The 15,265-nt window shown below is 38.0% G+C and overlaps 2 protein-coding genes across 2 annotated transcripts; one reads left to right on the top strand and one right to left on the bottom strand.

Moving 5' to 3' along the window:
- The first annotated feature begins 205 nt into the window (after positions 1–205).
- Positions 206–673, top strand: LOC122668621 (ethylene-responsive transcription factor ERF019-like). Its single transcript, XM_043865160.1, has one exon. It carries the CDS (start codon positions 206–208, stop codon positions 671–673), a length of 468 nt encoding a protein of 155 aa, XP_043721095.1.
- Positions 674–998: 325 nt separating this feature from the next.
- Positions 999–5,536, bottom strand: LOC122668622 (11-beta-hydroxysteroid dehydrogenase B-like). The gene is made up of 6 exons (XM_043865161.1): positions 5,347–5,536; positions 3,420–3,612; positions 2,985–3,070; positions 2,662–2,793; positions 1,915–2,079; positions 999–1,310 (listed from the first exon to the last, which is right to left on the bottom strand). Exons 1-6 carry the CDS (start codon positions 5,527–5,529, stop codon positions 999–1,001), a joined length of 1,071 nt encoding a protein of 356 aa, XP_043721096.1. The 5' UTR covers positions 5,530–5,536.
- Positions 5,537–15,265: the final 9,729 nt, after the last annotated feature.

The following is a 15,265-nucleotide window of genomic DNA, read 5'->3' on the forward strand; positions in this document are numbered from 1 at the left end:
AAGTTCAGAAGCTCCTCTCTCTTTAGCGCTTAATACATCTCTATTGTCAACTTCCCTCTTCTTTTCAAAATTATAAAAGATCATCAGTCAATTCTGACTTTCTCATTTCTCAACTTATATATACTCTCTTCATCTCTCAATTCTCACATCAGATTTCTAAACATTTGACCCATCAGCAAGTCTTGAATCAAGCTTTGAATCAATAATGAAGTCTTCTTCACAAGAAGTTGGTTCTCATGAAGGTAAGAAGAAGTACAAAGGTATTCGTCGCCGGAAATGGGGGAAATGGGTATCAGAAATTCGAGTCCCCGGTACTACCAACCGCCTTTGGTTGGGTTCTTACTCTAACCCGGAGGCCGCAGCCATCGCCTACGATACTGCAATGTTTTATCTAAGAGGTCCTTCATCAGTAACTCATCTCAACTTCCCCAACTGTCTCCCCAACTTCCTCCAGACCAACATGTCTCCCAAGTCGATACAGAGAGCAGCGACGAATGCTGCCATGGCTATCGATTTTGAGCTTGCAAAAAGGGCTCAGGAAGTAAAAGAAGATGCAATGCCATTACTTCTGGAAACACAAATTTTTGAAGACAGAGATGATATCCCTGGAATGTATGAAGGGGAGGCCTTCAATAATATTTCTGTCGATGACATAGAGATTTATCTCTGCTAGTTTAAGAGAACATTATTAGCATACTCTCTTTAGATATGAAATTCAGGAAAGGATCATTAATAGAACCATCATTTATATTAGCAGAAACAAGGATTGATGAAGCCAATATCATATTTAGATAAGTATGTTTACATTCAGATGGTTTCTGTGATGCAATAGATGTACTGATAAGTTTATTTATCATAGCAACAAACACTTCATTTCTGCTGAGAGCTCAGCCAGTCTTTATTAGTACCTTAACATACAACAAATCCGACACTAAGCGCACTGAAACATATGAATAGAGAGAGTTAAGAGGATGATGAACATGTTTGTGGTTACAGAACTACTCAAACTTCAGCTGCTGCTGCTGCTGAAAAGTAAGTTGGGGGGAAGCAGAAGTAGGTCCAGTAAGAACCTTCCTGCTTGGAGATGTCTCTGAGATAAGAGACCTTCCAGTCCCAAAGAAGGAAGTTCTCCTTTGATTATTTGTTGTAAGCAGCAAGCGAAATGTCCACCCTAAGACATTTGGTGCAAAAACTCTGTAAACCATAAAAACATCATACCAACTGGAGAACTTCACATATGCAACTCCTCGACAGGCACCGGCTACGATTAACCTTGCGTACTCTTCCACATGACCTCCAGTGACTGGTGCCTATATCCAAAGAATATGTTAGAATTGTTTTCTAAACTCGGTCTCTGACACAACTAATGTTAGGTACTTGCCCGATACGCCAAAAGCTCCAAACTGATGGAACACTATCAAGCCCTTTAACCTATCCCAGACTAGGCTGGCCCAAACTAGTGTATGGATCGAACCCCATTACACACATAACTAAATTTATACAGCATAACCGATCTAAATGTGGAAAATTAAGATTTTTGAACTGCCCTTGTGACTTATATCAAGCTACCTTATTTGTATTAAAGAGAATTAGCCAGAAAATTCAAAATCTTTGCCATGTATAGCTCATTAAGTCTCAGGAGTTCTGCAATGCAACTACAAGAATGATAATTGCAGACCCATTTGTTGATCTGATTGGAAGTGGCTGTGATCATAGAAGGGTGTAGAGTGAGTCTAAGAAGACTGTCCTGACCCATGAAACAGGAAAAACCTGCCACTTCAAAATCAGGCCAAATGTTTTGGTATTGTCCTGAGGCTGCCCTGTTTCTGAAAACAGGGCATAATGGATCTCTTTATGTCAAAGGGTTCTTGGTGGTTTCTGTAGAATTATATGAACTATCAAACAATCACTTACTTCTCTCTCTTCCTTCCATTGCATCTCTGCGCCATCGTCTACCATGAATTTCCCTCTAGTCATTTCACTCCCTATCCAACCATATGTTGCCACTGTTATTCCTACATCATCTTTTAGTTCAAACCGCAGAGACTCGTAAAAGTTGATTAAACCTGCCTTTGCTGCCTAATCACAGAAATGGAGTAAAAGATAATAAAATCATTACCACGATTTTATTCAAATTCAAATCATAAAGATACAGAAAATTTTGATAACGCACTAGACCATAATTCTTGTCCCTTTTTCCTTCTTCGGTTATGTTACTGCGAAGGAGTTTTTTTATAGTCCATGAAACAAACCTCCTTCAGGGATTTTTTTCCTTGTTCATCTAAAGCAATAAAGAGAGATACTTAGAATCCTATTCAAGGACAGGCCAGCATATGAACTGATAAGAACTGTCCTGTTTCTCCCCTGTAATAGGTTAGATTAAATTGTTGGCCATTATAAACATTTTCCTGCCAAATTAATGTCAAAAAAAATCAACGATCAGTAAGGTTGGTTCTAAACCCATATTTAGGCAATAAGAACACAGACACTTCTTACTTCAGGAGGGAAGCATATAGACCCTAAAAAAGAGGGAAAATTGATGCAGCACACTAAACTATCGAGTCATTTACAAGTAGCAGTAAACATGTTTGTCAAATCAGGTTAAACAGTATTTGTTAAAAATCACAATATACCCTAAAGAGTCCATTCATCAATACTTACAGAGTATAGGCTCATTCTTGGCATAGGTAACCAGCTCTCAATTGATGCATTAACAATTACTCGACCATTGGTTTGTCTTAGGTATGGAAGAGCAACATATGTAGGATATACATTTCCCCAGAAATTTATGTCCTAAAATTTTTTTTAAAAAAAATTTGAATTAGTAATGCTCTGAGCATCAAAATAAAATAAATCTAAATTATTCAGAAAATATATACAGAAGTTGGAGAAAATATGATAAATGATAGAAATATCTTTGGAAACCATTTTACTCCCACTGGAAACATAAAATGTTATACTAGCATGCCTAATTGGATACTCACCATCATAAGAGGAAATATGGAAGTGTCTATAGCTTCTTCGAAGTAGAAAGTGTGTCCCAAACTGGCTGCGTTTACTAGATGATTAACTGTTCCATTAGGAAACAACAACAGGAAAGGGAGAAGAAGAAAAAAGATCGATGATTAGTGGAGTGTGCTCAGTAGTATATGGATGTACATCTACCAAGTTCTACAACCTCACCATGATTATTTTGAAAGAAAATGTAAGCTGTGTTTGGTATGCATTCTAGGTTGATTTTGCATTCTCGGATGATAAAAATAGTTGTTTTTATCCTCCGAGAATGCGAAATCGACCTAGAATGCATTTAAAGAATGCATAACAAACACAGCCTTAAATTATACCATAAGAAAAACAAGCGGCCTCATGAAAACATTTATTCTTCTCCTAAGAGATTGATGAAAAATGGTGAAGCTTACTCCGGCCAAAAAAGCTTATTGTTTCATCAATGAATCTTCTACATTCCTCTTCCTTGACAACATCTGCTGCTATGACCATGACATGCCTTGCACCCATGCGCCTTGCATTATCACTAATCCCCCAAAGTCGATTTTCTCTTCTAGCAACCAACACCAGATTAGCCCTCCTTTTTGCATATTCATAGGCAATTTGCTGCAATTATTATTACTGTTAATAATGTCACTGAGCACATGTATGATCTTCACATTAACATATATAGATGTTCATCTGGTATTTGTTTGTTACTAATGTATTTAGGAAAGGGGTGATATTCTCTGTCTGGGAGCATTTGGGCGTAGGCTGCGCCCAGACACATGGGGAAGAACAGTGGCGGGGTTTGGGTCATTCGATAGGGGGGTCATTTCGCCCACCCCATGTCTGGGTGCACCCAGGCCCCAGTGCAGAGAACTTTATTCCTTAGGAAAGATAGCACATATTAACAATTGAAATATGGTATAGAGTAGTTGGAGTAGTACTTTTTCTGGGCCAAAACAAAATATAATAGTATTGTCACTACAGAAAACCATTATGGGGATGGTAAACACCTTACAACACTTTGAAGTAAGTACGCAAATTAAAAGTAGGGGTAATGAATATGTCACAAAATGATTATTTGACCTTGCCAGTTGGATGCAACTTATGGCTGGCTATGTTTGGATGCCAAGAAAAGAAAAGAAAAAATTAAAAAAAAAAAAAGGAATTTGAGTAGAGAATAGGTACACAAATCAATCATAGCACCTTTATGATTTTTATTTCATTACCTTTTTTTTCTTGGCTTCCAAACATAGACAATATATTTTATTTAATGAGTCTATTAATTAACTGGTGAATCACTGCTGGTAAAATAACCCATAACCCAAACATGACACAATAGCACACGTTCAATGCATGGGTCATCTTTGGGTAAACAATTATTATTAAAGGAGCGGGAATGCAAGTATAGCGCAGTGGTGGCAAACAGCCAGTAGGCTTAGTGTAAGACCAAGGAGGTCTTGTGCACGGGGCTCCCGCCACTACAGGGTCTGGTAAGGAGGATAATGTACACAGCCTTACCCTTGCTTTCGCAGAGAAGCTGTTTCCAGATACTCGAACTCGTAACCACTTGGTCCCAATAGAACAACCTTACCGTTGCACCAAGGTCTACCCTCATGTAATGTATGGATATATTTCTAGAGACTGACTTCTTGCCAATGGCATATAAGTCAACAACAACCTTATATAATTGTCTTCATTGTGGTGGGGTTGATCATGTGGACTTCCACTAATAAAGTTAAGGTTTGGTTATCTACAACCTAATTTGGAGCTATTGAGAACAACTGCCTAGCGCAGTTGGTAGAAATCTGGAGAGTAAAGGCCCACCCTACAAGGAGGTCCTGGTTCTATCGGATAGGCCAATTCCGCGGCCAATCTTCCCTCTAGTATCAGCCACTACTCAGGTTGGACTGGGAATAACAAATCATAAATATGAAATGTGAATCAAGGATTTAGGAATCGGTATTGGATACCATATTGGTCTCCGTCGATACGGATCCAATACCAATCTGGATCGGTCCATAACAGACGGATTTGCCCTTCGTTCCATTTAAAAATCGGTTTTGATCATTCTACTCTTGGTCCATACCGATCCACCGAATCAGCCGATCCGGCCAGATGCCGATTACTAAAACAAGAAGAAAAGCCTGATTTTTGTTCTGAATAATAAAAATAATAATTGAATATTCTTTCGTGATCACTTCCCATTCAAATTTCTAGTGATCAGAAAGGGAAAAACTAAAGGTTATTTAAGAATTCCTAAAGCTATTTTATGATAGATGAGAAGATAGACATGCATGCATATAAATATTATCCTGGGAAGAAGAAGAAGAAGAAGAAGAAGACAGTTAATACCTCACCAACCCCAGAAGAAGCTCCAGTGATGATAACCACTTTATCTTCCATATTTTCAGAGTAGTAAGTATGGTAAAGCCATTCAACAGTATTGATGAAACACATAGTTGGCCATGCAAATGCTAACATGACCAAACTTGCAGGAGGAACCACAAAATTTAGTATAGAATTTAGAAGATCCATTAGTGGAAAGAAATTAAGCTCTGGTAGGAGAATTATAGAAAGAAAAAAAAAAAAAAAAAGAGGAATTGTGACTTTAGAGAGAAATTTTATTTTAGAAGCGAGAGAGGTGGCCGGGAGGAAGACTTCAGGGGTTCGGAGGTGTTCTAATAAATGTTGGATGGTTACTGATCAGGGAAAGAGATGAGAATCAAACAGAGATCACTGAATGGCGTTTAGTGCTCAGAGATCAACACCGAGGGGTTCATGCATGGAGTGTATGGGTACGTGTTGGTTGCATGCTGTCTTGTTGACGAATGGTGCACACGAGCATTTGGAATTTTTTATATTTAAAAACTTATGCCTAACCTAAACGGTGAACATGCGGCGAGGAACGGTTTATATTTTCCACAATTTCTTTAAGGGTCCGTTTGTTTAGAGGAGTTTATGGGGTGGGAGATTTGTGACATTAGTGACAGGTGGGTCTCATGTGTTTGGAAAAGTGAAGAGTTGACGGATTAAAGTAGCATTCCATGGGAAAGTTGGTGGAACTTTGCAAAGCCAAGGGGTGAGAAAATTATGGGATTTGCATTGCCTTGTCAGCAGGCAATGGTAATGATTCTGTTCCCTCCATAATCTCAACATTCTCAATCCCTTGCAAATAAACAGCATTGGATGGGATTATTGCAATGTCATGTCAGTATTTTACCACAATTTTTCCACCCATTGCAAACTATTCCGCTAAACAAATGAGACCTAAGGATTTTAATTCGATCTGCCCGTCATTATATCTAGTGAACTATAACGTTGTTTTTTTGGTGCGAGAACTATAACGTTTTATTATTTGTCATGTGGCATAAGCATTATATTGGTACAATTTCAGCTTACACATGAATAGAGAATAATAGTTTAAAGGGTAAATTACACGTCACCCCCTGATTTTCAAGCAAAACTCATATCACCCTCTGGTTTTTTAAAAAACTCAAATCACCCCCCTCTACAGTAGCGGTGTTAGTCTGCTGTTAGTTATTGGTGTGAAAGGCCTATTTTACCCTTGTACTAAAATATTATAATTAAATTTACAATACTACCCTTCCTTTATCTTCAACATTGGTCAAGGGTAGTTTAGGGATTTTAATTTATTTAACTGGCTGACATCATCACGTAACAGCATAAACCTAACAGTAGGGACTAATTTGTCATATTGGGGTCTAAACTAGGGGGTGATTTGAGTTTTTTCAAAAACCAAGGGGTGATCTGAGTTTCATTTGAAAACCAGGGGGTGACGTGTAATTTACCCTAGTTTAAATTACAAAGATTTCATTTTTTAATTTACATTTGATGGCATTTTTATAATTGAGAAATTATCAGCGTCACCCCCTGAGATTTGCCAATATTTTAAAGCACCCACACAAAGTACGAAAATTTTTCTTTTGACTTTTTTCTTTTCTTTTCTTTCCTTGGCATGTAAATATATTGCATCCAGCTGGTGGGGTCGAATAATCATGTGACATATTCATTACCCCTACTTTGTGTGGGTGCCTTAAAATATTAGCAAACCTCAGGGAGTGGCATTGATAATTTCTCTTGATAATTTTACTAAAATTTTGAATCAGAGTTTGAGCAACTTTTCTTGCTCACTTTGGATTAAAATTTAGCTATATATGGAGATATAAAATTATAAATGGGGTCCTCTATCACATGAACTAACCCAGGTATTGTCAAGTGACGAATAGTGAAACGTATAAATCACTAGGAATAGTGACGCCTAGAAAAGACCATTTTGTTAAGGGCTTTCTTAATTTTTTTTTTTATATATTTATCTTTTTTTTTTTTTGAGAAGATTATGTCATTTTAAGAGGACATCAAAATATGATTTCTCACCAAGTGATAGACATTGGTGGTTCCATGTGATAGGGCATAACACATCATCGATAAAGATTTCAGTTTAATGTATGTTAAACAAGTGGTTAAATGGTGAATGTAAAAGTTATAGAAGGGCAAAGGTTTTTCATCATTGATGGAAAATCTCACCGATGAGAGGGTGGTGGTGGGCAAATGAATTTTTTCAGTAGGGGATCCACACATTGATCGAGGAGATAGTGTCAATATGGGCCGTGGGGCATTATGTGAGCTTGTGTGGATTTGATCCTACTCTAGCGTTGTAGACATTTTTCCATTTAAAATTACAAAAATCATTAAAGATTTATAATGTTTTTAGAATATTTTATTATTTTAGGTTCAATTTTAAAATATATTTTTTGTTGGAGAAAGTTTTTCTCCATCGCCCGGTGAACAGCCACCATTTTAGGGTTCACAAACTCTATAGGATTTTAGTATATCTGTTCCCCGAAATACCCCCGATATCCTCGCGTGCATCTGAACCCGCCTCGGGTGAATGGATTCCCATTCACCGTGGCTGAAGGAAAACTCGGTCATTTTGTTTGTTTAAAGTTGAAACTTGACAATTAATGAATGGATGTCATATAATCACCTGGGCTCATATATAATTGCTATATTATGATCTGGTGTTTGGGCTAAAACCTCTCTATGCTCTCTCTCCATCCTGACGCAAACCCTCTCTGCGCTCTCTTCCCATCCCTGAATATTTCTCTCCCTCTCTACCTGGGTCAGGTTTAAGAACACTGGAATCAAACACTCGCCCATCTCCTAATCACAATGAAGGTGTAACGGCCCATTACTGGCTAGAATCTCATACTAGGGATGTAAATGGATATTCGTAAATCCGTATTCGATCCGCGTTCGTATCCGTTTAGGAGAATCCGAATCCGTCCGAAACTAATCGGATACGAATATGATAATCCCCCTATCCGACCAATTATTATCCGATTCGTTTAGCAGTCCGACGGTAATAAAATATCTGAAATATAACTCTGTGTTTGTCTAACCTTTTAAGTTACTTTATTGGATTTTGTTATCTTATTTTTATAAATTTATAAGTTAAGATAATGTGATTCTTTTTCTAGATTTGCTATTGGTTTATATATATTGTTTTATGCAATGTGATACATGGAATTACATATCTATTAAAAAATCGAAAGTAAAAAATGTAAGAAAATAAAAGACTGAGAAGAATAGAAGAAAGGGTAGTTACTGAACTGTCAAGTCTCAACCCTAATCCTCATCATAAAAAATGGCAAATATGTCAACGGATAATTGAAAAATCGTATTCGATCCGTATTCATATCCATTTAGGAGAACCTGTATTCAAAAAATCACTATCCGAAAATTATCCGAATCCATCCAAAAACCGATAGGATATTATCCAAATCCGTCCGAATATAATCGGATACGAATATGATACTGCCACTATCCGACCGAATTCGATCCGTTTACATCCCTAGCTAAAAGCGCTAGGGCCTGACAGAGCAACGGCAACGCAAAACTCTTGCAGGTAATCCTATCTCTGACCTTCTTTCTCAACCTCTCTCCCCATCCCTGACTATCTCTCCTAATCCCCGAAACTCTCTCTGCTCTCCTTGCACTCTCTTCCCAACCCAGAATATCCCTCTACGCTCTCCTCCAACCCCATCACTCTATCCCCATCCCCGAATCCCTCTTTTCTCTCTTTCCCTGTCCCTGAATATTTCGCCCATCCCCAAGTCTCACTCCACCTGTCTCCTCCATCCCCATCTCCAGCGCTCTATCCCCATCCCCAACTAGACTACCCTCTCCCAATCCCCGAACCCCTTTATGCTCTCTATCCCCATCCTCTAATATCTTGCCTCATTCCCAAATCTCTCTCCATATCTCATTCCATCCCCGACTCCCTGATGTAGAGAAGATCTCTAAAGAATTTTTGGATCGGTTGGACCGGCAGAAGTCCACTCAATCAGGTTGAAAGTACTAATTTGCCAGCACAACTTCTGAGGCTATAACTTTTGACTCGGGTGGAATTACGGGAGCCGTAGTACCTTTTTGGAAACATCATCTAGTTCTCTATAGGCTATTTATACAATTTATTTGTTGGACCAAGTTTCAAGGTCAAATTCCATTGTTTAAAGGGTGTACCGGGCCTCTGAAATTTTGCGCGCGATTTAAAAATTTTAGTTTCCTATTTTATTTTTTCTATGTTAGTCCATTTTTTATTTTAACTTTTAACTAGGTTTCCTTTCCCTTTGTAATCTGACCGCCCTATATAAAGGTCGTTATGGATTAAATAAAGTATCTTGAAGTTTATGAACAAAATTGCTTAGTTTGCTCTTCTTACTCGTTGGAATTAGGGTTTTCTCTACGTTACGGCTTGGCATATTTTTTACCTAAACCCTAATCCGAATCTGAATATGGGTCCAGAACCCAAAGTCGTGGCACCGTGTACGTTATGGAGTATTGAGTTGATGTTCGAACGGGTAGAAGATGAAGAAGGAATCACGGTGGTAACACGCTGCTTGCCAGCAAAACGACGCGTACCTCCCCCATACAATTTCAAAATTTACAATCTAATGTATAAATCATGGTAAGCGACTCTAATCATGCCTTGGGGTATTTTGGGAATATGAATAATGCTGGAAATGTATTTGTGCGCGAGAAACACCGACACTCGAGTGTCCCGGCACAAAAACAACAAGGACAACAAACATTGGTTGATGGCACTGGTCGACTACTACATCGACCAGAGATTGTTGTCACAGTAGATTTCGGTCTCGGGAGCGCGGGGCCCAGTATTTTGAGTCGGGGATCTCGCCGCCGCGTCCCAATTATCTAGTTAGAATGTTTCCCCAACAATATAGATACGCGGGACCCACGAATCAGTCCACATATGTGTGTGTTGACTTTAAAAATCAATTCTTACAATTTAACCCACTAACCAACAAACTATTATAATAATCCATTAACTAACTATATAAACAAAACCCTAGTTTCTATTCATTTCTCTACAAACTTAACCGACTGAAATAAAGAAAGAAGAGAAAGGAAAAGAAGAAGAAAAGAGAAGGGAACCTAGGGTTCTATATAGGTAAGATCATCTCACACTCCATCTCTCCTTTCTAATTCAGGTTACTCCTACTCTCTTGCTGGATTATACCTTATAGTCCAAATTTTTTGATGTTTTGGGTGAAATCCATGGTGGAATTTACCCTATCATCTATGTAGAACCTAATCAAGACCAAAGCCCTAATTCCTAACCTTTTTCTATACCAAAAATTCAAGAATTGAAATCTGAAATAAAGTTTACTATGTTTCAGTTCATGTTCTTATGAAATTGAGTTTTAGATCATTGAATTGGAACCCAAAACCCACATGTATGTTCAAATCCTAAACCCTAACCCTATGTTAGCCTTATTACTAATCTATTCACATCTCTAATGTTTGAATTAAAGCATTAGATTCTTGATTCAGCCATATGTGCCATATGTGACTGTTATATCAATTAAAATCAAAGAATTACACATATGGCTGTACCCAACTTTAAAACCCCCCAATTTCTCATGTAAATTGATCATTATAAGGTTTCAATTCATGGTAATGATCATGTGAACATCATCCCATGATCAATTGGGTGTAATTCAACCAAAAACCCCCCATCAAAACCCCTGAATTCGGCCATGGCATCTATCTGCAAAATCTCTGATGGAAGTTCTGGTCGATTACTTCATCCACCAGAGAATGCAGTCTCAGTCATGTTACCTACTGCTATCTCAGGATGATGACCTGGTCAACTACTTTATCATCCTGAGTTGCTGTCAAACTTGTGTATGAGTCTTAGACCTTACCCAACCTAACCCTAAAGCAACCCTAGGACCCCACAAGTACTTAGACACCTTCTAACACTGTGTGTGATTAAATAATCTTAGGACTTAGCCATTCGATCGTTGAATCGTACTGACAACCAACTCGAAGAATAATCCGATTTCACAACAGCAACCATAACAAGGTAAGTGGGGGTAGGCTTTGATTTCTTTTCAGAGTGTTTATTTCATTCTTAGATGTATTTGTTAGGAATCATTTGCATATTTTAATTTCTGTTTTATTTATGATATTTATTCATATCATTGTTTATGACTTATGGACGTAAACGATGTGATGTGGAATGATATGCAATATGAATCTTTGTGTTAGAATAGATGTCGTAGTCGGCTTGGAAACGAGAGGTATGGTGTGCCATAGTATGGGATGCGGGAGCACTGTACACCTCGTACTATGCCAATTAGACTGCATATGGCTAGGAATGTCATTCCTTAATGCTACAACCCTTACCAGCAGGGGTTCAGGTGTTGGATGGTCATAGCCCCTTGTCCCGAGGAGTACATGCCTGGATGGGGTCCAGGCTATGATTATCAGGGTCTACCCACGGGGAGGTATATAATACCAATGACCGATGTGGGCTTCATACAACAATTGAGGTTACATCTCGGGGAGGTGCAAAAGGAACCGAGATTGTTTCTCGAGTTGTTGGCGTGGCATTAACCTAGTGACTTAGGCATTGTTTGTTAGGTGAAATTAAGATTAAAATTGAACCTATGCATATAGGATTCTTGCTTGATATGTGAGCATACTTGTATGTGTGTGGTCTATCTTTTACTTATTGGGCTCGGTGGAGCTCACCCCTGTGGAATTTCCCCTTTTTAGATGAACCTGCAGGTGGATGTCATGGTGGCGGGGAGGATAACTTCGAAGCAGAAGATTACGGTAATGGTGTGTATGCTGATTTGGACAGAGAGGGATGTGACCCCTATTTTCAAGACGATCAAGGTGTCTCGAGAGAATAGGGTCTAGTGATGTAGACCGACCTTTCTGTTTCTTTTGTTTTTCCTTTACATTCTTTTGATGGATGAAAATCGATTGTAAATACTAGATAGGTTACCTTCTTCCTTTTTGGGGTACTGTATATAAATGTAATTTGAATGTAGGGACTAGGATGTGGACAATGCAACTGAAGCTTTATGTACATATTACAACTTGGGCGCACTCTGACAATGAAACCATGTTTATATTTTAAACTTTATTTTGTTTGTGACTTGTATTTATTGCATCTGGATCCTGGAGGTGTTTGAATACTTCAGGTATTCGGGTCATACCATTGGATCCTCCCAGGGGGTGGGTTCGGGGTGTGACACTCTACCTTGAGGATTCAAGGGTCGTGACCACTAGAACGAGATCTAGCCCCCATACTTCCAATTATGTCACTCTCCCCTGCCCCAACCCTATCTCTACGCTTTCCCCCAATCATCTATCATCGAAGGTGCATTGGTCGGGTGAGTAAGAAACGTACGCGCAACAGTCGAATTTGATCTCATCTCACTTCTATGTCCCCATTACTGACCATCTCTCCCCAACACTGATTGTCACCCTATGCTCTCTCTCCCTATCCCCATCCCCATCCCTACCAACCATTGGGTCAACATGGAATCCACATGGTGCCTTGTGAGTTGAGCGCAACGTGATGGCCGATCAACTACAGGCCTCAAATGAGCTCGATCTAAACCTGGGCATTATGTAACCGCAAATGAGCTCGATCTAAACCTGGGCATTATGTAACAAGTTGTGGTCATTCACCAAGTACATGAACCTTGTTGTTGTTCAGTGACAGTATAGATATTTGAATGAGAAATTTTATCACACCAAGTACACGAAGCTGTTAAAAATATCGATAGTGAATCCTGTTGTTATATACCGATGACATGAATCACATGGAAATACTAGTAGTGAACATTGTTATATACCAAGGACATGAATCACATGAAAATATTCATATACCAAGTTGTAGATATGCCAAAGGCATGAATCAAGGTAAGGGTATTAAACGGTTCGGTTTCGGTGCAAGTTTTTTAGGTAAAACAAATTGTTTACTAAACGGTTTCACATGTTGAAACCGAAACCATTTATAAACGGTTTTTGATTTAATTAGTTTTATAAGGTTTTATTTTTTTATTCAAACGGCTACTTTATATTACATGTCTTTTAAATTGTTTTTTATTAAAATGGAAGTATGAATTGAATTCTTATATGTTTTCTTTAAAATAATTTTTTATTTGTACCATTAAATATTTATAGTTACCATTAATGCTTAATTATTGCAATTGTATATTACTAATATTTGTTTCGATCTGACGGTTTTCTAAACGGTTTGGTTCAGTTTAAACCATTTTCTCAATTTTAAAATGAAAACCAAACCATTTATTAAACGGTTTCACGATTTTAGTGTAAACAGTTTAGTTCGGTAAACGGTTTAGATTTGATTTTAACACTTAAAGGATATGAACGTTGTTGTTATATATCAAGGACATGAATCACAGGGAAATACTGGTAGTGATTGAACAAGCTATTATATACCAAGGACATGAATCACAAAGAAATATGCATATACCAAGTTGTAGATATATCAAGGATATGAACCAAAGACATGAATCCTGCTGTGATATAGTGATGTACCAAGGACATGAAGCTTGTTATTGGAAATATCTATAAATCAAGTTGTACATATACCAATTACATGAACCCTACTGCTATATACTAGCAATAGACCTAACTTTCAAACCAATGACATGATGAATGAGGTAAATGCTGAAATGATGACTTGTATTTCAACGTTCACATTTCAAACTATACCACATGATAAATAAACAATTCTAAAAATATATGACCAACACCATCAACATTTCATGATAATGGAATTCACATTATACTGCAACAATTAAAGCTGTCAAAGACGTCACCATCCTCATTTCAAACCAAATATATCTGCTTCAATCCATACAAGTCATACCTAAAAACATCACCATCTTCTGTTCAAACCAAATGTACCTAAACAAAACTATAAAAATCAAACTTATACAAGACCTATCCATAAAAAAACCATCATCATCTTCCATTCAAACCAACTGTTTCAAATACACCAACATAACTCAAACCTAACAATTTAAATTGTTTTAAATAAACCCTCAAATTACAGTACCAAAACATCATACATCAACAACCATTCTCCAAATATACAGTATAACAACAACGATTCTCTAAATACACAGTATAACACTACCATTCTCCAAATACACAGTAGCACTAACCCTCTAAATACACCAACATAATGACAATGCTAGTCATCAACATGGTCCTTGCACATGGGGATCTTTGTCAGCTCTCCTTGCCTTCCTCTTAGTTAACTTAGCTGCAATTTTTGTTAATTTCTTCTCTTGTTCAGTGCCAAGCAAGGTTGTAGAAGAAGTTTGGGACCTGGTTAACCTCTGGGATGAGCTGGTATCATCATATCTATCAGTCCTTTCCTTTCTCTACAAAAGACCATAAGAAGAAAAAAAAGGATAAATTACATGGACCTCCCTTATAGTTTGGTCCAATTACAAGTAACCCCCTCTGTTTGAATAATTATATCCGCACCCCTAAAGGCTGACGATGTTAGTAAGGTGTTAGTTTTGAACTGTAAAAGACAACTTTGCCCCTTCTTTCTTCTTTCTTCTTCTTCTTCTTCGTTAAAAAAAAAAATGAAAATGACTCAACTAACTTGACTAACCCTAACACCCTTCCTCCCCGATTTGGACCTAGAACAAAGAGAAGGTAGAGCTTCGACGACATGCAATTCTTATCTAAAATGCCACAATGACTCGAATAACCCAACCATTGAACCCAACACATTCTCGCCTATGGCTTTTGGTAGGGGAACTTGGGCTCCAGGCACTGATACCGACCATCGCTTGTTGATCTTGCAATCATCCTTCTTGCCCAATCGAGTCCACCGCCCGGACCAAACGTCCTTGGTGAAGTCAGAAGATGGCTCTGAATTGTT

Source organism: Telopea speciosissima, chromosome 7 (genome assembly GCF_018873765.1).
Source record: "Telopea speciosissima isolate NSW1024214 ecotype Mountain lineage chromosome 7, Tspe_v1, whole genome shotgun sequence".
Lineage (NCBI taxonomy): Eukaryota > Viridiplantae > Streptophyta > Magnoliopsida > Proteales > Proteaceae > Telopea > Telopea speciosissima.

Coding starts and splice junctions, on each gene's coding strand:
- LOC122668621 (XM_043865160.1), top strand. CDS start 206: ATGAAGTCTTCTTCACAAGAAGTTGGTTCTCATGAAGGTAAGAAGAAG.
- LOC122668622 (XM_043865161.1), bottom strand. CDS start 5,529: ATGGATCTTCTAAATTCTATACTAAATTTTGTGGTTCCTCCTGCAAGT. Junction 3,071..3,419: donor AATAAGCTTTTTTGGCCGGA/GTAAGCTTCACC, acceptor CTAATGGAACAG/TTAATCATCTAGTAAACGCA. Junction 1,311..1,914: donor AATGGAAGGAAGAGAGAGAA/GTAAGTGATTGT, acceptor CTTTGGATATAG/GCACCAGTCACTGGAGGTCA.